General features: G+C 42.0%; 1 protein-coding gene across 3 annotated transcripts in view; it reads left to right on the forward strand.

Annotated features, from left to right (window-relative positions):
- The first annotated feature begins 1,175 nt into the window (after positions 1–1,175).
- Positions 1,176–26,638, forward strand: part of TNRC6B (trinucleotide repeat containing adaptor 6B) — a 198,918-nt gene continuing 173,455 nt past the window's right edge. For all 3 annotated transcript variants that reach the window (XM_019660594.1, XM_019660595.1, XM_019660596.1), the window contains exons 1-3: positions 1,176–1,200; positions 8,502–8,575; positions 15,457–15,547. In XM_019660594.1, coding sequence (XP_019516139.1) covers positions 1,195–1,200; positions 8,502–8,575; positions 15,457–15,547 — 171 coding nt within the window. In that variant the 5' untranslated portion in view covers positions 1,176–1,194. The remainder of the gene's footprint in view (positions 1,201–8,501; positions 8,576–15,456; positions 15,548–26,638) is intronic.

The following is a 26,638-nucleotide window of genomic DNA, read 5'->3' on the forward strand; positions in this document are numbered from 1 at the left end:
GAATTTTCATGTAGTCACATTTGTTTTTTAATAACAGGTACGTTTTGTGTCCTGTGTTAGAGCTCCCTCCCTACTCCCATGTTATCTTCGAAAAGCTTTATTGTTTATCTTTCACATTTGGGTGTGTAGCTCACCTGAAATTGATTTTTGTATATGGAAATTCCCAATTAACTTGTTAGTGCTCCTCTGCCTTCAAGATAGTTTTTATATTTTGTCCAGATTTTCTGGCTGTCCTCAGCAATAGTTGGTCTGAATTACCTAGTTTACCATTCCCAGAGCAGAAATCTCTTTCAAAGTTTTAGTTTCACTTTGACTTCAAAATGATCTGTTCTGTAAAGGGGTCATAATAAACATGTTTACTACAAAAAATTTTTTTAAAAACTGAAAAACTATATAGATGTTTGTTTCTATTTTTTTAATTTAAGAGATCAAAAAAGAAGCTCCTGTTTCATCTGCTTTCCCCAGCTATAAAATACTGTTAAGACAAGTTAAAACTTGCCACACAAAATGAACAATTATACTTATTGCATATTAATTTTAGAGCATTAATCATGGTAAAATTTTCAATTAAAAACATCCACTGTCAAACATTGACTTTGATGATGAAAACAGTTTAACCATGGGACTAGCCACCTCCCTTTCTCTGTCTATCCACATAGTTAAACCTCCCTTTTGGCCAGAGATGGACTGTGTACAAACCACATCCAGAATGCTTTGAGTTTGTGCCGCAAAATATGAAGAAAATGTTTTCATTTTATGGCAACTAGATCCGTGACATATGATGCTGCAGGAGCTGTTTTTACAGTGCTCAAGATGCACGGGAACGGAGGAGCAGACTCACATGATTATTGGCAGGGAAAACCTGGCTACGTGGCTGATGTTAAATTTGCTTTTTACGACAGCCAGATCAAGAAATGTCTCACGGATTGGAGACGGTAGCAGTAAGATGATTTTTCACTCAGTAAACACAGCCTCGGGAAGCCATGGCAAGGCAGTTTCCCGTGAGCCATTTACAGCTTCTAAGAGGAGAGCACAGTAGAGGCGCCACAGGAAAACCTGACGTGGCCTTCAGGGAATGTGGCCGGGGGAAGTAGAGCCTCTCCCACATGCATGTACACTCGGTGAGGGAGAGGCGCCCTGTCCCGCTGTCACCAGCACCCCACCTTGCCCTGCCATTTCTGTCTCAGGTTCACAATGGAGGTAAGTTTGGTTGTAGCCAAGATATTAGAAGTAAGAGTTGCGTACGTGGAAGCTGTGGCTCTCAAACCACACATTTCCTTCCTGCCAGCCCTTGCTTCTTAGATCACAGAACCCATTTTCTTTCTCTTTTAAAATCAATAATTAGCCAAAATGTGCTCCCCACCCCCCTGCTCCCTAATCCAGACCCTTTCAGGGTGTGTGTGAAGTCACAGCTATTTTATTAGCACTAAGGCGATAAGCCTTTTAACTCATTCTCTCATGATTGTGCAGTGGAGTGTTCCAGAGGCTACGTGACATGTGAGAATGCAAAAGCAGACACTAGGGCACAGCTGTTGTCTCTTAAGCCAGGTATTAAAGATATTTGCAAAAATGTAAAACAGTGGCACTTTTCTCCAAATTTATCCTTTAAAATACTATTTTAAATTTTAAAATGTTTAACATATAATTGTTTAATAATGTTAAATGAATACTTACAAATAAATATTTTTATATTTTCATAGTTTAATTTTTAATATGGTAAATATTGACAATTATAACCCACATTATAAACAAAAGCTCTTTGGGGTCCTTAATTTTTAAGAATCTGAAACAATCCTGAGACCCAAAAGTTTGAGAATCACTGCTTTAACTCCTGTCAATTCCAGTTAGAATCCCAGTTTCTCTCTGAGGGCTACACACTTTTTCTCTGCGTTCTCTAAATTTCTGTGTCACACAGCTTTGTGCTTAGTTTCTGTGGAATTGTTTGGTGTGCTACTTTTCTTCTTATCAATAGTGTAAGACCTCTGAGGACAGGGATATCTTAAGTGAGAGTTTTTTTGAGACATTTGTAATATATACTGCTGAGCACAGCGTAAACAGTTGGTAATGGTTATTCGTATTATTATTATCTAATATCAATATTAAAATTCCCCAAACTCACTGGTTTTTTGGAGAACCAAGACACAGTTAAAATTTTGTGAACCTCAGTATAAATACCTATTTGATTAAAAAAAACAACATTCAATTATATACAATATGGCAAAAGAATAAAGGATTTTTGATTATAGATCATCAATAATTGGCTATAAAAGCTGAGCATGTTAATCTATTTAATTTTTATGTGACCAACGATTGCAGTAAAACCTGACCACAGGCTCTTGTTCTGGAAACACTGAGCATAGTGCTGGGCGCTTAGTAAGCATTCAGTAAAGCTGTTTGAGTAGCTGCCTCGGCTTTTTTTTTTTTTAAGATTTTTATTGGGGAATTGGGGGGATGGGAACAGCACTGGGGAATTGGGGGAAGGGGAACAGACAAGTTGCTGTCCTTGTGTTCTTCAGTCTAGTTGTGGAGGATGTTGCTTCACTGGCCCAAGTTGGCCACCATCATTGTGCTCTTCCCAGGTGAGGCAGATCAGTCGCCGGCTTCTGGATGGCCGCTCACTGCAGCTGCTGGCCGCTCACACTGGCTGCTGGCTATACACAGTAGCCCATGGCAACTCACTGCCACAGGGGCTGCAGCCTACGCCGTCGCCGGCGACTCACGGCAGCCCAGCTCCAGGTTGAGCTGTTGTTCAGCATCTTAGCTGTGGAGGGCAGTGTCACTGGCCCTCATATGTGGGATCCAAACCGTGGCCCTCTGGCGTCCCAAGCTAGTTCTTAACCATCGCGCCACTCGGCCAGCCCTGCTTCTGCTTTTCTCAGGTGACTGCTAGTCCCCGCCATCCCCGCCCCCACCTCCACTTGCATTGTGTTATAGTCCTCAGAAGGTAGCTGTCCTTTTTGAAACCCTTCCTGGTAAAGAATTGACAAGTTGTCCTGGACTGAGCGAGAGGGCATCAGTTAGTTGACCAAACTGGATTAGTAGCTGAAGGCAAGGCATGTGCCTTTTTCTTCACCCCTGCTTTAGACTGAGTGTGTTTATTTTTAGACAACCCTCACTAAGAAGATATAAGACTAAATGGAACATCTTTATACCAGGGTCCTGTTATTAGTCCCAAAGTTTAATCACAGCTTCTCCGTGGAAGTCTAAATGTCCCATGCAAATATCACTCTGCCCTGAGATCCAAGCATTACTTGACCACGGTGTTCTAGAACAGAGCATGATACCTGGCAGGTGGCTCATTCACTGAATGAATGAATGCATGAATGAATGGAGTCAGTACTATAGCCCTGGATATACTGTTATGACTTATGAGCAGTATCCTTATTTGAATAAATTAAGACTATTATATTGAGTTGACTTTATTTTTTTGCCCCAAAGTGTGTGTTTATTCCATAAGAGTTTATGGGGCTGTCTTTTGCACTAGTACTGTTTTAAGTGATGGTGATACAGTGATAAATCAGACTTAGATCCTGTCTTTAGGAAGCTGATAACCTGGTAGAATACACAACTTGCACACACCTAGGGGAATATCTGCCAAGTACAGTTGCTTCCTCAGAGGAAGGACTCATCCAGACCACCTGCAGCAAGAGAGAGGAATCAAGAAAGACTCCCTAGAAAAGGTTTCCCAAAGCCTGCATCTTGCAGGTTGAAAAAGAATTTGCCCTGTGAGTGGGAAGACAGTCCAAGTGGAAGAGGCATGTACAGAGTCAGAGGCCCATGAAACCCTGTGGCGCTTAAGGGAAACTGAAAGCAGTGTGGTTTTGTGAGATGAAGCTGAGAGGTGAACAGGTACCGGGCCTGTAGACCACACCGTGGAAGCTCGATTTCATCTCGAAAATGGATGAGAGACACTGCAAGGGCAGTGAGGGTGCACTTTATAAAGGTGATTCTCGTGGCAGTGGAGGTGAGGTGGGTCTTGAGGGTAAGAAAACCAATTTAAAAAGTTGGAATAAATCTGGTGAGAAACTACCGCAGAACTAAGGCCGTGGCAGTAGGAATAGGGAAGAAAGTCCCTATGTGGGGATTAGAATTGACAGAGTTTGGTGAGAGGAAAATGCTGATGATGGTCCCAGAATGTTTCTTTGAGTGACATGATAGTATTTCCAAGTGAGGCAGAAGGAGAACACAGTTTGAGGGAGGGTTATTTTAGTTTTAGTTCTGTTGTGTTGTAGGACATGAGGTGGAGAAGTCCCCTGACATTAGGCAGTTTGTATGGGTAGGTGGCTTTGAAGATTGTAGGAAAGGTCAGCACTGGGGAGAGATTTGGGAGTCATCAAGATACAGATAGTAGTTAAATCTATAGGGGAGGGTAAGGACATGTATGTATAATAAAAGGAGAAAGGGAAGGATGAACTCCTGAGGAACAGACCAGTAATGAAAGGACAAGCAGAGAAAGACTAGCCATCAAAAGGGACTGGAAATAAATGGTCTAAGAGGTAGTAGTAGCAACAGTAACGAGTTTTGCCCTTTCTGTGGGGTAAAGGGACTAAGCATAATCCGTGTCAGTTTGGGCATCAGAACTAGGCCCAATCCTTGAAGCCAGGAGTTGAGTTTGACTCCCTCATCCTGACCCCTGTCCCCCACCCACCATGTGCAGAAGCAGCAGCCCCTCCCCCAGCACCACCCTGCCCGTGATGGGAATCTGAAAACCAGCAGGACTGAAAAAGAGCTGGGACTGGCTGCAGACCAGGGAGACGGGAGGACCCAGACACAGCTACCAGACCAGGAGCTAAAAGAAGGTGCCTCTGGCCCAATGGTTGGGTCTGCAGTATCCTTAATATCCAGATTGGACAGGAGCCCCCGATGACAAGAGTTTCAGGTCATTCTAATTTCTAAATACCAGTGAAAGCAGAATAATTGAATAATATCCATTGTATTTAGCAACTGGGATTGATAGGGAAGGAAATCACCTTGTGACGATTGAGACCACAAATAAAAACTTCTTTTTCAAAAAGCTTGACTAGGAGAGGAAAGGGTAGGGAGGACACAAAAACTGAGGAGGTTTTAGGATTCAAGGGGCTGTTTTTAAGGAATGAATGGAGTTGAACATTTTTACAGAGTTTCCAAAGTGTTGAACTGAAGTAGAAGTGACCTGAAACAGCCAAGATGTTGGAATAATAGTTACTCTTGTGTCCTGGTGGCTGGATAAGCCCCATCTGCCTGTAGCACACCTACCTCTATCTGTGCTCGTTGTGTTTGTTACTATTATTTATGTTCCTTAATTAAATAGGCTCCTCCTTGCTCACTTGGGCCGGGTGCCCCACCTACAGAGCTGGACTTGTGGTCCCCTCCTGCCTGCCCTGAATCTCCTGGGGAGACCTTCCGGCCTCCTAGCTGGTGTTTGCTCCTCCCTCACATCTGCTGCTTCACTTAAGACATCTTGTCCTGATGTCTTGCTTGAAGTTAGGCCCCTTGCCAATGACGTAGGCAGTCAGGGTTTTCAGTGTTATTTGTGACTCAATTAAAAGTTTATAGTATATTCTTAATAGTCTGCATCCCAAGAATTATGCTGGATATTAAACAGATAAACAGCGGTAAATCTAGGAAGACCAGTGTGGGGGGAGGGGAGGGCCTTATCCATATTGCTTGAAATTTTTTGAAATGAGAAATTTAAAAGCATCATGCTAAATAATCAAGTTTGAAAATTAAACCCTACCACATCAAAAGTGATCTGAATAAATATAGTTTGTTGAATATGTATTTCTTTAACTTGCCGTATTCCCTTGGAAAGATTCAGTTCTAATGTGAGTTAGTTAGGTACTTGTCTGTGGAAGAACTCTTGAAGTCTACTTGCCGGTTAGCAGGTTCTGGGGGTTGATTTAGTCCAAGATCCACGGAACCTTCCCATTCTGAGTGTGAATTTCAAGATCAATCAGTCACTGTGCAAGAGAAGAGAGGAAACTGGAGTGTTCACCATAATTTACTGCTGCGACTGCCCATGATCAGATGGTAGGATTGCAGTGCAGTAGTGAACATTTCAAAGTAATGTTTTGAAGGAATTTGCCATTACCCGTGCCTCCGAAGGAAAAGAGTGCTGTAGATAACTTCAAGTAGGTAATTTCAAATGTTGATTTTAGAATTAAATTTTATGTTTATCTTGAGTCCAAGTACATCTGATACAGAGGTTCCAGCCCTACAGAAAGCGTAATGAAGCTGGTTTGCAGAGTACTTGGAATGCCTCCCAGTTTCCCTCGCCGGCCTCTCCCTTGCTTTAACTCCTCTGCCTTCACTGAACACCAGCAAGTGTCTGCTACTAGCTGCTAAGCAGGCAGAGGCCTGAGCTGGCCACTGCGTCCTAAGCCTGTCTGTGAACAAGATAATGTAATAATGAGCTACTTTGTGAAGTTGGCTCAGAGTTTAGACTTCTGGTAAGTCTAGAGAAGAAGTCGTGTTTAACCTGGGCAGAAACTAATCAGAATACAGAACTGAAAATTAGGTTGTTATCTTGATAGTCTGTGGTTGACACAAAATTTAAAGAATCCAGTCTTTCTCTGAGGTGCTGAGGGTCACACATAACCACATAGCTCCCGTCCTCCGTGAGGGCCAGACCCGTTTGGAGGCTGCAGCTAGCTTCTTCACCTTTCCCCAGTGCCGTTTAATGGGGAAGCGTGCACACAGAAGGACGGACTGGGATCACGTCCGGATTCAGTTCAGCTTCTGTGTATTGAGCTCCTACCCGATACCAAATTCAAAGCTGTGTAAGACATAGATAGTCCTTATTGTCAGGGAGCTCCTGTTGAGTGAGGAAAACAGACCCACAGATATTACCACTATCATATGGTGTATCTCAGAGGAGGGACACTTAGTGCAGCCAAGGCGGGTACAGAAAATTCTCAGGAGACGATACTTGAGGCAGATCTTAACAGAGGTGTGGAAGGGAATTGGGCAGAGGGCCCTCCGAGACATTAGTGCACGTACTGTGGGCAAGGAAACCATGTGCCATCCATGTGAATAGCACGTGAAGGGATGATGGGGCTGGAGAGATCTTGAATTTTACCCCAAAGGTAATGGGTAGCTCTCGGATGAACTTGGATAGTGATATACTCAGAGGTCAAATTTGCTTTTTAGAAAGGAAGATTGCTGGGACAAGGCTGGGTATAGTAGGAAGATAGGGATAATAATTAAATATTACTAATACTCAGGACAGCACAATTTCACCTGAGATTTGTTTATTCAAACACTTAAAAAAGAAGCTAACACAGAGGTGATGATGGATAAGAGGGCGACAAGATGCTTTCAGGGTTCACTAAAGCAGCACCTGTGGGACTAAAACTGTAACTTAAAATCTGAAGCCGTGGGGGATGGAATGCACTTTCCTGGACAGAAACATTAAGGTGATTGTGAAACTAAGGGGCCAGTTTCCAAATAGTCACGGGCTTTCTGACAGCAGCATGGATGTGAATCACAGGGAAGTTTCTGCCAGGCTCGCCCAGCACTGTTTTGCCCACCTTCACACACACACAGGTCCAACCTCGAGCAGGATGTCCATCCGACATTTGTTTTTGCCATTGTAAAAAGAAGGGACTGGCTTGGAATCACTGAATGTCTAATAATAAATGACTGTCATTTCATGTGTGTGTGTGTGTGTGTGTGTATACACACACACACACACACACACACACATATATAAAGAGGCATTCCATCGTCAAATAAAATTTTCACTGCATTTATTAGCCTCTTGCTCTATGATCCCATTTGATTTGGAAGAGGCCGTTCCAGCTGTTATTTGGGACTGGATTGGCGAGGAGCAAAAAGAGGCTCAGCGATACCAGCTAAGAGGCCTCCACAAGCAAGAAACGATGATGGCAATGAAAATGAAGGATTGCGGGTACATCTGAGATACATACTGTGAAAGCAGAAACGATAGGACTTGCTGATGGGCCCCGAGAGGACTAGGATAGGGTGTGGAATCCAGGATGAATCTGAGGTTCTGGCGCAAGCAGCTAGGTGGAGGATAGCGTCCTCGATGGAAACAGTGGTGATGGGAGGATGAGGTCTGGGTGGGGGGACGAAGAGGGCAGTTTGGGACATATTGAACCCAAAGTGATTCTGAGACATCCTCGTGTGAAATGGAGAAGTTGAAAAGACAATTTGGTATTTTTCTGGTTTAACAAATAAGGTCAAGTCAATAATAAAGGTTTTCGCGTTTCTTCAGAGAGTGTTTCAGTTCACATCCTTAATAACCACTTGTGTTTGTGGAGCGTGTGAGTGGTGCCCTGCTCTGTACTAAGCATTTCACACATATTTCACTTAAACTTCCAAAGAACTCTGTGAGGAACACAGTGTTGAATGAGGGAGCTGAGGCTTGAGAGGTTAGGATGCTGGCTAAGACTGAGCCTGCATTTGCACCAGGCTTCCCGAGTTCAAAACTTGTGCTCTCCTGCTTGCCGGGGTGTCTTGTTACAAGCGTGTGGCTCATTGTGATTTTTCTCTCTTTTCAGGGTTTTGGTTTTTGCACTGAATGTAGTCTAGACTCATCTTCGCGGGCGTGTGTTGCCCCAGGATACTGTCAGAGGTGAGTGTTTCAAAATTTATATCCACTGGGAATTTTGTCAATTAAATGGGAGAATCTTCATCTTTAAAAAGAAGAGAAGTACGTTTTGACGTTATTGCCCCTTTCCCGAGTTCTTACAGAAGGGTGTTCAAAGTGGCCACCACATAAGCTCTTTGCATTTCTACATTGGGAGGTCCCTTTAAAAAGTACCGGTATTTACATGGATACTGACATTTGGTGCCTCACTCTTTTATAAAGCTAGACTTTGTTCCTAGGCTTAGCAGTTCCACAGTTGTATGTGAGTGTGTGCCTGGCTTCTCTACCCCTCGCCTGTCCCTGCTCCAGTGTGTAGTCCTCACTACTGCCAGAGTTAGCTTTCTAAATGATAGATTACTGGTGTCACTCCTGTGCTCAAACACCTCTCATGGCTCCCAGTTGCTGCAGATGTCATCCTACAAACCCCTTCAAAACCTAATCCAACCACCATCTCTGGCGTCTTTTTTAGTGAGCCCTCCCTCTCTGTAAGCCTTACCAGACCCTTTTCTATTTCCCAGATGTTTAGTTATTTCCACGGCTCTGTGCCTTGGTTGATGCTTTCTTTCCTCTTTGCTAAGAGTTTGGAAGAGGGGAGAGGAATGCAGCTAGCTGCCTTCCTTGTTGTATCTTTCCTATTATCCCCTTCTTCCAGATGCTCTTGGCAGAATGTCTTTTTCATCTGTGTTCTAGGAGCACCTGTTATTATTACACTAATAAAGCAATCATTGTTTTATATTAGAGTTAATTTATTTGTATTTTTGTCTCCTTTACTAGTCTATAAACCCTTTGAGACTTCTTGGACAGGAATAAATTGTTTTTTAAGCCCATTGGCTGCTCTTGATACCTTGTTCAGTGCTGTATATATATTATTTAATTTAACCTTTGTAACACCTCCACCTGACCAGTTTTATGGATGACAATAATGAAGATTAGAAAGTCAGGTAACTTGCCCAAGATTACACAGCTAATAAATATCAAAGAGTAATGATTTTGCTCCTTCAATGCCAAAACTCATTCCATTATACCACACCAGCCCAGCACCGTCTGGCATGAGGTAGGAACCTGGTAAATATTTATTGAATTGATCTCTATTGCAATTTAAGTGAAAAGGACTTTAGTTGATTAATTCAGTCATAATTACATAGAAATTTATTGACTACCTATTAAATGCCAGGTATACACTTTTAAGTAAACTATAAATACACAGATTAATGAGATAGAGTATATGGTATCAAAAGGTTGACAGTTTAATAGGGAAGGCATCTATGCAAGCAGATAGATCCAGTAAAGTGTTACAGATCCTCTACTAGGACTCAAACAACATCCACTGGGGTCACTGAGGAAGGAACCATTGGTTCTCCCTCGAGATGGACCAGGAAATACTTCCTTGGTGAGGAGTAGAGTGCTCCCTGGCAGCATCAGAGAAAGGAAAGGCAGAAGGAGTAATACAACCAGAAACACGGACACCGGAAACAGTCTGGCATATTTGCGAAGTATGAGTCATTCAGTATGGCTGAGACAGAGAGGCCTGGCCAGTGACTGCAGAGCCAAATAACAGTGAAATCCTAAGGGCTTTGAAAATATTAACATATTTGTCAACTTTTAGAGACGACCTAGCACAGATGCTGTGTGACATTACTCATATTTGGTCATTAGCATTGGTTGAGTCCTGCCCTGTGTGTGCTGAAGCACTGTGCCAGGTCAAAGCTGTCACTTGCCATGTATGGCACCCTGGTGACAGCTCTGAGGTGAAATGATATGCTGCAACAGAAATCAAACGCTTATGTTGTCATATCACCTTTGACAGCTTTACCACTTGGTCACCCCTCCAGTTAATTTTCACATAAGTGAACTTTGCCTTCACTTTTTCATCACTCTGTTCACACCTATACACTGGACCCTGTGTCACTTCCCAAGTGACACCTCCAGCTTAACCATATACTTTTGCATTGCCTACTTTAGTCTCCCTATTTTGTCAAAAGGACAGTAAAACTGGCCTAGGCCCTTAGACACAGCTGGAAGCCAGCCTTCAAGCAAGAATGTCATCAAGGCTTTTTCAGGAGACCCATAAAAAGTATTTGGGATAGTTCCAAAACAAGAAAATGTGAGAGCCAGTTAAATAAAGGACAAATAGAAAAATAGGTACCAATCTGACATATAGGAAGTAAGCAGATTATATTGTATTAATCCAGAAAGATTTTTAGAAATACAAATTGACCAGATGTTAAAAGGATAGAGATGTGGACTGGTGATGAAGGGAAGGGATTTTAAATAAGGTATGGACTGCATAGGTAGAAATTAGCCAGCTGTGTGGAGAGAATGGAAAGAAGATTTGTCTTAGTGACGTGGAGTACAGTATCACTAGACATGGAGCTGAAAAGCGCATGAAGTAAAGTACGTTATTAATATTCTGGTAACAGGATAATTGGGAAGATAAGACTGACACAGAAAACTGAACTGAATTCTGAAGAGGATAAGTTTCAGATGTAAGTTGGAATTGAAGGAGACCCAAGACATAATATTCTCTTCCCTGCCCAAGTTCTGAACCAATGGAGATAGAGGACAAAGGAGTAAGGCAGGTGGAGATCAAAATTTCACTTTTATTACAAATAAAGTTGACATAGGAGAACGGGCTCATCTCTAAGTCCAAGTCAGCTTCTTGCTACTGAACTGCAGCACTAACAGGCTTACTCACCAGCAGCGCTAGCCTGGAAGGAAGGAAGGAAGGAAGGAAGGAAGGAGCAGAGTAGGTACCCCCAAGGGGACAGGGAGAAGGCACTGGACTCTGCCAGCCCAGTTTCTTCTTCCAAGCTCTCTGATCAGACCAGTCACTTCACCCTGACAGCAGGAATCAGGGATAGGGTAAGGCCAGGACAGCAGACAAACTGATACTGCGTCTCATGGAGGAAGGCATCAGAGGGGGGAAGAAGTCTTCCTCCCCTAATCCTCGCCAGCTTCTGTCTCTTAGTGCACTGGTCTTAAGCAGTAAGTCTCCATCAGCGGGGGTGTGCCTATCCCCTTTAGGTCAGAGGTGGCCTCAGGACAGTCCTACTCCCACTTTCCTGAGGACAGCCCCCCACTACCAACCACTGTCCTCTCAGGTCTTCTCTTGGGACCATGAATAGATTTTGTCCCCAGAAGATTCTAAAATGGGTCAGAACAGTATACAAATTATATGAACTCCAAGGCTAAACAAAACGGTTTCAGCACTTTCCACCCAGCCATCAAATTCAGAAATTAAGCCTACCTCCAGCCTGAGAGCAGTATTTCTGATAAAATTACGTTCCCAGACACAGTACTCAGTCTTTCCAAAGATTGTATTTAGCAGAGACGCGTTGGTAACTAAGGGAGGGAGGGTGGGTGAGCGCCCCTTGGTTTGAGCCTCACTCACCAAGATATCCAGTTAGGTACTTTCACTAGTGGAGGAAGTTCGCCTCCAAGCATAGAGCTCATCTGCTTGGTGAAGGTATGTGTCACTCTTTCCATTATCTCAGGGGAAATGTGACATAGGAGTGGTTGTCTTTACAGCATGTCACCTGCCTGGGATGAATGAAAAAAAAAAAAAATCCGGTTAGTCCATTCCAGTGTCCGCAATCCATGACTTGGACACTTCCACCCAATTTGGAAATATCTGCCAGCAAGAGGTTAAATTTGGTTCTGTGCCTTTACCACATCTGGGAAAAACTCAGTTAATGCACACTGTCTTCTCTTTTAAAGATTAATATTTGAAATATCACCTTCTTTTTGCAAAATTTAAGGATTTATAGTAGTGGCAACCCCAGTTACCCAGTTCCCTCCCTTCCTCTGTAAGTTCCCTCCCTGCCTGCCCCTCTCACCTTCCTCCCTTCTTTCCTTCCTTGGATGAAGTATAGTGAGAAACCTCTTCCTGCCCATCTCCCTTTTGAATCGCCTATGTAAGCCTAGCACAAACAATTTAAACATAGACGTTCACTAGTTTTGTAGCGCTTGTGCTGTTTAAAATTCAGCTACCTTGCAGCTTACATGCTGCAAATAATTGTTCCATTTGCTAACAACTAAAAGGCCTGTATGGAGAAAGTCTTTTTTTTCCTAAAGTCTCATCTTTGCCTCAGCCATGCCTGCTTAGGAAAAAGCTGTGCCTGCATAATTCAAGGTCAGACAGCAGCCTTCTGTACTTTGAAGCCACCCAAGCCTGCTAATGCCGTATTCCCTGTGCTGAGGCCAGCACAGCTGGCATTGGCTCGCTAGGCCACAGTGGCCAGTGTATGCTGAGGTCACTTGCGCAGCTGACATTTAGATGAGCTTTCAGTACCACCGCCGCCGGCAGCTTGTTGCTTTGCGGAGGCTGGCAAAGCCCCCGAGCCGTTTGCTAAGGCTTATGTGCCTGGTGCAAGCAGCATTGTCTCTATAGAAACAGCCACTTACCTGAAGGCAAAGTTGCCATAACTACAGTTACCACAAAGGTCAAAATACAGTGTGGTCTATGGATTATAAACTCCTAACTCAGCCTCGATAGTTAAAAGCTAGTGTACAACTGTGAACACTCATGTAGCCTAATGTAAACCTCCACAAGGTCAGAACACTGTCCCCTCACTGAAGACCAAGGCCCGAAGTCCTGGCCCCAACAGAAGCCTCAGAAACTCCACATGTATTTTACTCCCCAAATTTTGCTTCATGTCTGTTTATCAAGGCTCTGTAGTCTCATGCACCGGATGTTAGGGTCTTTGAGAGACCCCCAAAATAGCGCTCTTTTTCCTTGGCTGAGTTCTATACTAATTGAGACATAAAAGAGGAGGGCATTTGGGAGACCAAAATATTACCTCTGTGATTAATAAAACTGTTGGAGAATGTGGCTGATATCTCCAGGCAAAGGAACTCGTTAATACTGACCCTGGGAATTCAACAGACTTACCTAGTCACCGGTACTGGTGAGGGGCCAGGAGCCGAGGACAATGCAAGCTCCCCGCAGACAGCTGGCTTCCAGAAGGAAGAGAGAAAAGGGGCTGAGCTCATATATCTTGTTTCTCCTTCTGAACTCCCCATTCCCATAAGATCCTGTACCTCCTCTGGGATAGAGTGTGTGAAGGTGGAGCGAACCAGGAGCAAACTGCAGGAGTGGGGAGAAACCTTCCTGTTTCGCAGCACATTCAAGTGGAAATGGCACAGAGGTAATAGGTGTGCCTTCCTTGGTGAGCCATGCTTATCATGCATCATCATCTATGAAATACAACCTCTGTTTCAGTAAAGGAGAATAAGAACTTAAAGACGTTTGTGAAGCAATTTGCACATCATATCTTTCTAAATACGTTACCAAGTTTTTCCAGTGCTATCAATGTAATTTTCAGAGAAAGAGCAATTCTGTTATTGCACAAGTGTCCTAAACAGGTGAGGACACCAGCTAGAGAAAGCCTGTTTCTCTTTGCACTAGAACCCGATTGCCAGGCCTGCAAGCTGCTATATTCATAAAGAGATTTCTCTGCACACAAAAAAGTTACACTATCGAGCATCTTTTTAGCTTTTCATATTTTGTAGCTATGAGCCTTTTAAAGTATTTGAAAGGTTTTAAAATATCCGTACCTAAGGTGCCTCGTTAGCACACTAGGTAGTGCGTCAGTCTCATAAAATATCCGTACTTGTATTACAATAGATATTTGTTAGTTGGAGTAATTATTCCTCAGTAATTAAATATTTAATAAATTAATTTGAATATTGCATAAACTTTTAGTAGTCCTTTTGGTATATTTTATTTATTTTATTTTATTTATTTATTTTTAATTGGGGAACTGGGGGGATGGGAACAGTGCTGGGGAATTGGGGGAAGGGGAACAGACAAGTTGCTGTCATTTTGTTCTTCAATCTAGTTGTGGAGGACGTTGCTTCACTGGCCCAAGTTGGCACCATCATTGCGCTCTTCCCGGGTGAGGCAGATCAGTCGCCGGCTTCTGGACGGCCGCTCACTGCGGCTGCTGGCCGCTCACGCTGGCTGCTGGCTACATACGGTAGCCCATGGCAACCCACTGCTACAGGGGCTGCAGCCTACGCCGTCGCGGGTGACTCATGGCAGCCCAGCTCCAGGTTGAGCTGTTGTTCAGCATCTTAGCTGTGGAGGGCAGTGTCACTGGCCCTCATATGCGGGATCCGAACCGGGGCCCTCTGGCGTCCCAAGCCAGTTCTTAACCATCGCGCCACTTGGCCGGCCCTTTTGGTATATTTTAATTCATAACATTTTAATAGAATAAAATGAGTCAAGTAAAAGTTTGAGAGGAAAAACTACTACTTTTTATTGTCTTGCCCTATGACTAGCCTGTTCTTGTATAAAAATAAATTAACTGACATTTAGTTTATTAAGAAAATCTCCTTAAAATAAAACAAGTGGGGTCAGCTATTAGAGTGCACCTTAATTTCAGTTATAAACCATGAATGCTGAGCATAAATTGTAAACCCAAGAAACCCAGCCGATTTCAGTGGCTAATCTAATAGCCAGCATAACCTGCAGCATAACAGCTGGTCACTGTCTTACTCGGGGCGGGGGGGGGGCATCCTTTCCAACAGGTCAGTGTTTGTACTGAAGAATTAATGAAGATTTTCACTATCACTTCTGCCAAAAGTCAAATAAAAGAGGAAAGTTATCCAGAACTGTTCAATACTGCAATGTCGTAAACCTTTCCTGACTATCCTCTCCTAAGGTGCTGACAATTCCCTCCCTACCTCTCCCTAACACACACACACACACAAACACATACACACACACACACACACACACACGTTACTTGAGGTCGTTGCTTCACAATATCTGTGGTCTTGGTAACAGAATTTCAGTCTAATGTTTGAAAAAAAAATTTTGCATTGACTTTCTTATGTATTTTTTCTCTTCTTACCTCTTTTAGGCAGTATTTGTGTGTTTCTGCAGAGTTTTGCACAGAGTTGGTTCCCATGCAAACCAATGAGGGAGAAGTATCGGAAGAAAGCAGTTCCAAGGTCAGTGAAGTCGAAAGGTGCAAACAGCCCAGAAATTAACCAACAGGGGCCATGGATAAGTGGGGTGGGTGTTTTGCTTTCGGTGACTTGACTGTTTTAAATCAGAACCTAACCTAAGATTTTTTGTTATTCTACATGACAAATTTAAAACAGACTTCACTGAACTCATGGAGAACTTTATGATTCATCTACAGAATACCAGCACTTTATCTTTTAATGTTTTATTATGTAAGTTATATTTATTTATTTGAAAATGAAAACAAATCAAAAGTGTATAAGGTACCAAGTAAAAGCCTGTCCCTTATTCCTGCTGCACAGAGGCATCACTGATCATTTTTTACACAGTTTTTATTTAAAAATTTTAAATGGTAATTTTTGTTTGGTTTGGTTTTTCAAGCTAAAGCTTGAGTGACTCTTGTTAAACCCTGTATATAAATAGTTACCTGTGTATTTATCTGTGCCTCTCTCGATCTGCCTCCATGCCCTGATCTCCTTGGCTCTTTCTCTGCCTGGTCACCTGGGACCCTCAGTAGCCCCTTCACACCCCTCTTCCTCCTTTCAGTATTGTCTCTAGTCCTTCCTGGGAGCTCCGAGGGATCTCACACTGTCCTCAGTGCCCAGCACCTGTAACATTACCTGCCCCCTAGACCCCCCTCAGGGGAGTCCTTTTGCTGCTGCTGCTGCTGCTGCTGCTGCTGCTGCTGCTCTGCTACTGGCTCTCTCTGTGGGGAGGCTCATTCCTTCACCAGAGCAAAAGTAGAGAGGTGTCACAATGTCACCGAGAACCTTCAAAATACCATGCTCTGTGGAAGAAGCCAGGCACCAAAGGCCACATAGTGTATGATTCCATTTATATGAAATATGCAGACTAGACAAATCCATAGAGACAGAATGCAGACTGGTGTTTGCCAAGACTTGTTCGGAGGGAAGGGAAAATGAGAAATAACTGCTTAATGGGAATGGGGTTTCTAGTTGGGATTTGAAAAGCTTTGGAACCTGATAGCAATAGTGGTTGCACAACATTTTAATATACCAAATGCACTGAATTGTTCACCTTATACTGGTTAATTTTATATTATATGAATTTCACATCAATAAATTATTTTTAAAAAACAAAACAGGGGAAAAATGGCTGTGGGGGTTCCCATCAGAGCAGTCCTTACTGTCCATTGGCCTCATGCAATGCTTCATTGAGATTCAGAGAGGCCAACCCCCTTCTCCGCTCTGTTATGCATTGTGGGCTGGATCTCAGAGAAGCACTGCTTGTGCCCCGATCCCCAGGTACCTCATGAAAACAACTCCTTCAGCTTCTTTCTGAATGCCCCCTCTCTACAGTGTGTGGGTTGTTTTTTTCCCATGAGATCTCTCCCTTCTTTCTGTAGCCAACGCGGAGCCTATAGACTTTTATCAGACTCATCTAGGTCCTGAATCTCACTTAGGGTTGGTCAGAATCTAAGATACACACACATTCTAGGACACACACACACACACACACACACACACACACACACGCACACACACACATCCAAGACGTCCAAGATACACAGATCCTAGGATTTCTGAAGTACACATAACCCCTTCCCCAGGATCCTAAGTTATTAATTGATAATGAACTATGTTAAGGCTGGACTCCTGGATTCTCTGGGTAGGACATTCTCTGGAAAACAAAGTTGTGATTGGGACTTGGTGAGCATGTAATCAGACCAATATAGAACATTTTATCATGCCAGAAACTCAGTTTACACCTTCTTTCTGAGAAAGAAAAAGACTGGGTTTCTTGATTCTTTAATGATTGAATAGTTATCAGGTTAGAATCAACTAGACTAAAGAATGAAAGAACATTCTTTTTATGCTTGCATTAAGTGTAGGTGCTTCTGTTATCAGAAATTAGATTGTAATTTCAACTTCATCAGTCTTAGTTTATGTTTTTATGATTTTCTTCCTAATGCTTTTCTTTGTTTAAAACCTTATATTTGGAATGATTGGATGTCAGTGCAGAAATTTATCATAGTACTATGATAACATAATTTGTGGTTGTCTGTTACCAGAAAGAAGTCAGGAAAGGTAGCTGGTTTTGAGAAAAAGTGGAGAATTTTCTGCAAAACATAGTGATTTGATCTAAATCTATTTTTTTTCAGTAAGTAATTCTTGAGCATGTGTTTTCAGTGGGTACAACAATGTACCAAAAAGACATGGTTCTTACTGTCAAGGAGGTTACAATGTGGCGGGAGAAACAAGTATATATAAAGGTAATAATTATGGATTATGGTCAATATGAAGAAAATAAAATAATGTAATATAGGGTAACTGGGAGGATAAGCTTAGGGTAGTCAAAGAAGGTCTCTCTGAGAAGGTGACACTTCACCTAAGAGCTAAAGGATGAGGGAGCCAGCTCCGTAAAGAGCTAAAAGAACAGTGTTCTATCCAGAAGAAACAGCTTCAGAAGCCCTTGGCTTCTTCCAAGAGCTATCAGAAGTCTCATGTGGCCAAGTGGTAATAAGGAGTTAGACAGGAAGGCAGAGATCTTCCAAGGAATCGAAGGTCATGGTGTGGAATGTGGATTTATTCTCTGCACTCTGGGAAGCCATTGAAGGCTAAGTTGGGGAGTAACATGATATGATTTGTGTTTTTAAAAGATCACTCTGGCTACTGTATGGAGAATGGACTGGAAAGAGGCAAGAGTGGAGGCAGGGAGACCAGTGAGAAGTCAGTTGTTTTCATTCAGGTGAGAGAAGATGGTGGCTGGGAATGGGATGGTGGTTGCATCATAGAAATCAAGAGGTGAATTTTAAGAAAAAGGTACAATCAATATTATCATATTGTCAGATGCTACCAGGAAGCAAGGAGGTTGGTAATAGAGAAAAAGCATCTGGATTTTTAAAAAAAACCAAACCTAATCAAAGAAAAGGGACATAAAACTCCCTGGAGAGATGGAGATATTCTGTCTGATAGGAGTATGAGGTATATAGGTATATCCATTTGTCAAAATTATACTGCTGTAATTTACAATTACAATAAAAATTATAGTTTTCATGTACATTTTACCTGAAAAAACAGTAAAATAATAATTAGATAGGGATGGAGAATGGATGGAAGTATAGATAAAACAAGAATGACAGAATATTGGCAACAGCTGAAGCTTGGTGATGGGTGCATAGGGGTTCATTTGTATTTGTTTGTATATGCTTGATATTTTCCAAAATAAAGTTTTTATTTTTATTTATTTATTTTAGCTGAGCCATCCTGCCACCTTTTGGCAGCTCAGCGGCAGCTCAGCTTGGGCCGGGCATCGAACCGCTGTTACTCAGAGCTCAAACTCTTGAGCGAGCTCTTAACCAACTGAGCCTCTCGGCAGGCCCTACTAAGAAAGTTTTTAAAAAGAACTTACTAATGGTCTTCAAGAGTAAAAGGGGAGAAACCAAGTTTTATGGGCTAAAACCCCCCTAAATGACAAAAGAGTAAGATTGTGACTATAGACTACCACCCAGTTTTAGGAAATTTGGAAGTAAATGGAGGAAAGAACAGTGAGAAGGAAGTGTTAGTTCAAGTGAAAACATTTTTTTAATGGAGGAAGCCCATCATGTTTGAGAAAAGAAGGAAGAGACAAGTGGAGGAAGGCAGAGTGCATTTATAGAAAGGGTTCATTTATTGAGATTTGTGAGTTTGAAGGAACCTGGGGGTTAGCAAGGCTGGTCCCCTAAGTTCAGGCCTGAACTCTGATCTTCTGACTCTCCTGGCTGGTGGTGGAGAGATATATGGAGGAGGAAGGAAAGAAAGTGGGGTTCAGCTTTTTCTTCATACTGCCTCTGAAATAGAAGTCATTGTTATTTGGAGAGTTTAGAGTGCATGTTTGGGGACTTACAATAATGAATTTCGGTTTCCTATGAAGGGGGAAATTTGGAATAGAATTTGTAGAGAAGATGCTAAGAATAGTTGATACATGAATGAAAGGGTCAGTGCAGTTCTAAAATTACCCATATAAGTATTTTCGAGTAGAAATCAGGAATACTTATGGTCAAACAGGATTGGTAATGAAGTCTTCTTGGAGAATGCGAATTTTGATATTTCTTTTGAGGAAATATTTTCTTGAAACTGTGCAGCATCTTCGATGGCTTTTTTTTTTTTTCTGAGAGAGATCTGTTTAAGCTTAGAGATAGACTAGGGATTATGTAAAGTGTGATCAAACAATACGGTGAATGTTTAAATAAAAAAATTTTATTATAGTAAAAGACACATTGCCATTAATCCCCTTCAAAATACTCCCTTTCACTTTGAACACACTTATCCCATCACTCTTCCCACTTTCTGAAGCAGTTCTGAAAGTCCTCTTTTGTGAGTGTCTTTAGTTGCACTGACCTGGCTGCCTTGATGTCCTGAATCATTTTGACTTTGGGGAAGAGCCAGAAGTAGCTTGGTGCCAGATCTGGTGAATTAGGTGGATGAAGACACACCATAATATTTTTTTTTGTTTTGGTTTTTGGTTTTTTTTTTAAAGATTTTATTGGGGAATTGGGGGAAGGGTAACAGCGTTGGAGAATCAGGGAAGGGGAACAGACAGGTAGACAAATTGATGTTTTGTTCTTCAGTCTAGTTGTGGAGGACGTCGCGTCACTGGTCCATGTTGGTATGATCATTGTGCTCTTCCCGGGTGAGGCATTCGGTCTCCGGTTGTTGGTTGGCCACTCACAGCAGCTCCTGCTAGCTCACGCCGGCTACCAGCCACTCACGCTGGCTGCCAGCCACTCACATAGCTCACGGCAGCCCACTGCAGCCCTGCTGCAGCCTACGCCGTTGCTGGCAACTCACAGCAGCCCAGCTCCAGGTCGAGCTGTTGTTCATCATCTTAGCTGTAGAGGTCAAGCGTCACTGGCCCTCAATGTGGGGTCCGAACCACAGCCCTGCTGCTCAGAGCTGGTGCTCCCAAGCGAGCTCTTAACCAGCTGAGCCACTCGGCCGGCCCCATAATATTTTTATTTGACAGAAATTATCATACCAGAAGCGTTGTGTGACACGGAGCGCTGTCATGCTGGAGGATGATTTATTGCACACTTGAAAACACACCTTCTCTCAACCATAGCTCACACCTGACTGACTGCACTGAACAAGTTGAAACTTGTCACACACTGTTACTAAGGTTCGATGCGCAGCTTCCCGTATTGAAGGTCCCTGCCTTTCTGTTGGATGGCACCCGGCAGCAGTGTTCACTGTATTTTGTAATCAAAGGTTTCGTGTCACACATTACGTCTGGTACAGCAGTTTATGTAAAATAAAAGCATTACGGTGCATCCTCACCCACCTTATTCACCGGATTTGTCACTGTGCGACTTCTGGCTTTTCCCCAAAGTCCAAATGACCATGAAGGTAAATGTTTTGAATCAATTCAGGGCATGGAGGTAGCCACGACAGCACAACTAAAGACACTCATGAAAGAGGACTTCCAGAACTGCTTCAGAAAGTGGCAAGAACGATGGGATAAGTGTGTTAGAACGAAGGGTAGTATTTTGAGGGGGATTAATGGCAATATGTCTTTTACTGTAATAATTTTTTTTATTTAAGCATTCACTGTATTTTTTTTATCATAGCTCATATATATTTTAATTTTTATTATTGGGGTGGCATTGGTTAGTAAAATTATATAGGTTTCAGTATACAATTCTATAATACGTCATCTATGTATCACATTGTGTGTTTGCCACCCAAAGTCAATTCTCTTTCCATCACCATATTTTTGACCCCCTTTCCCTTATTCTACCACCTCCCTCCCCCCTTACCCTCTGGCAACCACTAAACTGTTGTCTGTATCTATGAGTTTTTGTTTGTTTGTTTGTCTTGTTCCTTTGTTGCTTTCAGTTTTATATTCCACTTGAGTGAAATCATACAATTCTCGACTTTTTCTGACTTATTTCACTTAGCCTGATAATCTCAAGATCCATCCATGTTGTCACAAATGGCAGTATTTCATCTTTTCTTATGGCCAAGTAATATTCCATTATATATATATACCACATCTTAATTCAATCATCTATTGAAAGACACTTTGGTTGTTTACATGTCTTGGCCACTGTGAATAATGCTGCAGTGAACATAGGGGTACATATATCTTTACCTGTTCTAAAAAAATAAAGGAGATATATATATATTATATATATATATATACATTATATATATATAATATATATATATATATACACACACACACACATACATATATCTATATCTATATATATATTTTTTTATATTTTAAAAAAACACCACCACGGCTTTTTATTATCTCTCATAATTCTGCGGTTGACTGTGCTCAGTAGGGCAGTTCTTCTGCTCCAAAGTGGTCATTCGGAGACCCAGCAGGCCCGAAATGGCCAAAATGGCTCACTCACATGGCTGGCAGCTGGGAGCTCAGCTTGAGGCTGTTGACCTGAGTGTCAAGGATCTCCTCCATATGACCTCTCTGCAGGGCTTGGGTGTCTATCAGCATGGTGACTGGGATCAAAGAGGGAGCATTCCAGGCATGCAGAAGCCACAGATATCTTAAGACCCAGCCTCAGAAGTCACACAGCTTTACTTCCCCTGCATTCTCTTGAATTAAAGCAAGTCACTGAGCCACTCCAAATCCAAAGGGAGAAGAAACAGACCCTATCTCTCAGTGGGAGGACTGGCAGAAAATTTAGGGTCATCTTTAATCCTCCACAGAGTGATTAGCATTGGGTGCCAGGTTGAAGAGGAGATGAGGGTGGACACCAAATTATTGTAGGCTAAGGAGTTCAAAGAATAGGCAACAGATTTCTAAAGCATGGGAGTGAGATGTGCATTTTACTTTATGATTTTGCTCTCTTATGATAACTGGTGCTGACATAAAGGATAGACCAGAATATCTGTATCTCGACATTCAGTTCTATAAAGAAAGAGAATCTGATTGGCCCAACCAGGCCTGTAGATTGACTTCCATTGGGTCTTGCGTTCTCAGAGTAGGATGGCAGGGACCATAGATGAGGAAGTGATCCCATAGAAGGACATGAAGTGGGAGGCAAAACCCAGCATTCCTGGGACAGTCTCCAATCAACAGTGATGTAATCTTCCATTATATTTCTTAACAAGGATGGAACAAGGAAATAACAAGGAGCTGTTATTCCTTAACAGCTCCATGACTATTTCTCACTTTAAATTTGGTATAATTTATATTGTATTCTAAATGACTTGGTGTTGGCTTACTAGTTGTAGAGACTCTGCAGCTTTAGACTGGGAATGTTTGTTTTTTAAGTGAAATCTAAGCAAGTGTACTAAAAATTATAAAACTGAGATGTTGGCTGTTTGTAATCTCGTTCTCTGAACTTTTTTGTATATTTACATATTTTATAATAAGCTCCAGGGTTTAAGAATTATAGCTGTAGATTTAAATGCCCATGTGTGTCTATTAATTATTACAAAAAAATTTACTGAATCAGGATTCAACATTCTAGCTGTAATATTCTCTTATTATCAAAGGTAACGACTAAGCTTAGTCTTTGTCTACAACAAATTAACTGAACTATTGTTTGGCTTTACTTTAAAGAGAGTTAAATGAGATTATTTAGTTTAGGATATCTTACCTTAAACTGAATCTGATTTAGCAAATTATAACACGATTTCATTTTGATATTTTGATATTTTAAGAGCACACTGGGAAAGAAACCATGCCGAATAGGTATTTTTCCCATTTGTTTACATAGCTGGCAAACAGCATAATTTGTGTTGGATTCCAGGTCTGTCTGACTCCAAAGGTCATACGAAGTTTATTACTCCATCCTGAAGAAGTAATATGGCAGAGTAATCAACTTTGTTTACTCATATGAGAGGAACTTGTTAGAAAGGTCACCTGGGTATAAAAGAATGCACACGAGGGAGAGGATGCTTTGTGCATATTAAGGGTCATGTACTTCTCTTGAGGAGAGATGTTGGAGCACTGAGATGTGTGTGAGACTGTGGGAGATGAGGTTCGAGATGGAATCCTGTGTAGACAGTAGGGAGCCATGGAAGAGAAGAAACCTGGTCTGCTGTGTGTTTTAGGAAGATCACTGTGGCAGCAGTGTGGAGAAATGATTACAACCAGGGTTTAAAGTGGACACAGGGAGACCGCTTAGGAGTCTCCTCAAGAGGATGGAGGAAGGCTTGAAATCGGGCAGTAATAGTGTGTTCTGAATCACAGGAGAAGCATTCAGGAAGAGTGGGATGGGGCTCTTGGAGACAAATCTGGAGCTTTTAGTTTGAAACAGTGGGTTGAATGATACTGTGTAATATAGGAGATAGAACACGGTTGGCTGTAGCTGTTGTTACTGTTGTTATCGTTGTTTTTAACTGGCTATGCACGGAGGGTTTGGATCTTCAAATATTGAGGCACTTCCAGACATCCCAGGAGAAGGTATTAATAAGAATTTTGGAACTCATGAGAGAGAGCGGGGACACATCGAGGTATATATTTGGGAGTCGTCAGCACATAGGAGTGGACGGGGCCTGGGAAATGAGAGAAGGCTCGGGTATACAACTGTAGGAACTATTACAGCTGTGTGTCAAACTTTAGTATGTATACATAAGAATCATAAGAGTTACCCCAGGTATTTTTCTTTTCTTTTTAACAGCTTTATTAAGGTATGTTTCACATACCATAAAATTTACCCATTTAAAGTATACAGTTCACTAGATTTTAGTATCTTCACAGAGTTGTACAACCATCACCACAGTCTAGTTTAAGAACATTTTCTTTGCTCCAAAAAGAAACCCTGTGTCCTTTAGACGTCACTCCCCATTTCAGTTCCTCTCCAGCTCAGGCAACCACTATCTACTCTGTGTTTCTTAGTATTTCCCATTCTGGACATTTTATGTAAATTGAATCATGCAATATGTGTTCTTCATATGTGAGACTTCTTTCACTTAGCATAATGTTTTCCAAGTTCATCTGTGTTGTAATACTTTGACACTTCATATAGCATGTAGTACTTCATTTCTTTTTAAAGCTGACTAATATTCCATTGCATGGATAGACCACGTTGTGTTTATTCATCAGGTGATGAACATTTGGGCGTTTCCACTTTTGGCCTATTATGAATAATGCTGCTGTGAACATGCATATAAGTTTTTGCGCAGATTTATGGTTTGATTTCCTTTGGGTGAATAAGAGTGGAATTGCTAGGTCATATGTTAACTTTTATGTTTTACTTTTTGGAGCACTGCCGAACTTTTCCAAATGGCTGCACCATTTTTATATTACCACCAAAAGTATATGAGCATTCGAATTCGTTCACGTTCTTACCAGCCCTTATTATTGTGTGTCTTTTTATGCTAGCCATTCTAGTGGACACACAGTGCTGTCTCACTGTGGTTTTGACAGGCACCTTGCATGCCTTTTAAAACGAAGGTGCCCAGGCCCCACCCGGACTTACTGAAACAATCTCAAGAGTTGGGACCCTGGGATCTCTATTTTTACAAACACTTTAGGTCAGTGGTTCTCAGCTGCTGTGGGTCGTGACCCCTTTGGGGGTCGAACGACCCTTTCACAGGGGTCACCTAAGACCTTCAGAAAACAAAAAGATATTTACATTACAATTCATAACAGTAGCAAAATTACAGTTATAGGGTAGCAATGAAAATAATTTTATGGTTGGGGGTCACCACAATATGAGGAACTGTATTAAGGGGTTGCGGCATTAGGAAGGTTGAGAAACACTGCTTTAGGTGATTCCCATACCACAGCTACAACAGCTAAAATAAGGGCACTCAGAGGAGGAAGAACCAATGAATGGTTCAAGTTCTCTCTGAACGGTAAGGCACACACAAACTTCAGAGTAGGTTTACACCTGCGGAGGGAGAACAAGAATTGGGTTTGGAAAGGGTCACACAGAGGGCCTCAAGGCTTCATTGTAGCTGTATTTTATTCCTTTAAAAAAAAGAGAGAGGGAGAAATTTGAAGCAAATATGACAATGCAAATATGTTAAATCTGGATGATGGTTATATAGGGTGTTTGTTATTTCATTCTTGTACTTTTCTGTATCTTAAAACATTTTCCTAACTTATAAGAATATAAGTTCTGTTTTTTGTTACAAGAAAATCCTTGTAGCTTCAACACAATTTATTCTTGTTTTTGATGTATAGAATAAGGAGGGATAAAAATTACTCTTTATTCTGCAAACCACTCTCAAATATATGAAGTTAATTCTCATGTTCTTAAAAATCTGAGTACATTGTCCAGAATTGGATAATCAGGGACTCAGACTTCTCTTTCGTTCTTCCTTCTTTAATATGTTTCCATCTTGTATTCTAAGGTGGTTGCCCCAGTCCCAACCATCGCGTCTATATTACATGTAGCAGAAAAGAGAGACCTTGAAAGTCTTCCCTTGAAAGACCTTATGGAAGTTGCACGTTTCATTGTGTTCATATCGGTTTGACCAGAATTTAATTACATGACCCAATAAGCTTCAAAGGGTGTTACAATGTGTCTGCTAAAATTGTAGGTTCAATTGCCAAGCGAAAAGTACTTCTTTGTCTAAAGTCAACCACATTATCCAATACACTGCTATTCTACTGGTCTTGCCCATCCTATTGTACAATTGATTCTTTTGAACCTAAAGTATAAGACTTTACAATTTAAAAAAAGTTTTTCAGAAGATTAATGTAATTCATTGAGGGACAGGAAGATCTTTCAGTAAATGGTGCTGGAGCAACGAGATAATCATATAGAAATACATGAATCATGGACCGGCTGAATGGCGCGTTGGTTAGGAGTTGGCTTGGGACACCAGATCTAAGCAGCAGGGTCCTGGTTCGGATCCCACATGAGGACCAGTGACGCTGCGCCCTCTACAGCTAAGATGGTGAACAACAGCTTGACTTGGAGCTGGGCTGCCGTGAGTCGCCGGCGACGGCGTAGGCTGCAGTGGGGCTGGCCTGCAGCTGGTGTGAGCTTTCGTGAGCTGCCTGTGAGCCACCATGAATGGCCATCCAATGGCCAGCGAGCGGCTGCCTCATCCGGGAAGAGTGCAATGATAACACCAACATGGGCCAGTGAAGTGACATCCTCCACAACTAGACTGAAGAACAAAAGGACAGCAACTTGTCTGTTC

Source organism: Hipposideros armiger, unplaced genomic scaffold, assembly GCF_001890085.2.
Source record: "Hipposideros armiger isolate ML-2016 unplaced genomic scaffold, ASM189008v1 scaffold_321, whole genome shotgun sequence".
In the NCBI taxonomy this organism is placed as follows: Eukaryota; Metazoa; Chordata; class Mammalia; order Chiroptera; family Hipposideridae; genus Hipposideros; species Hipposideros armiger.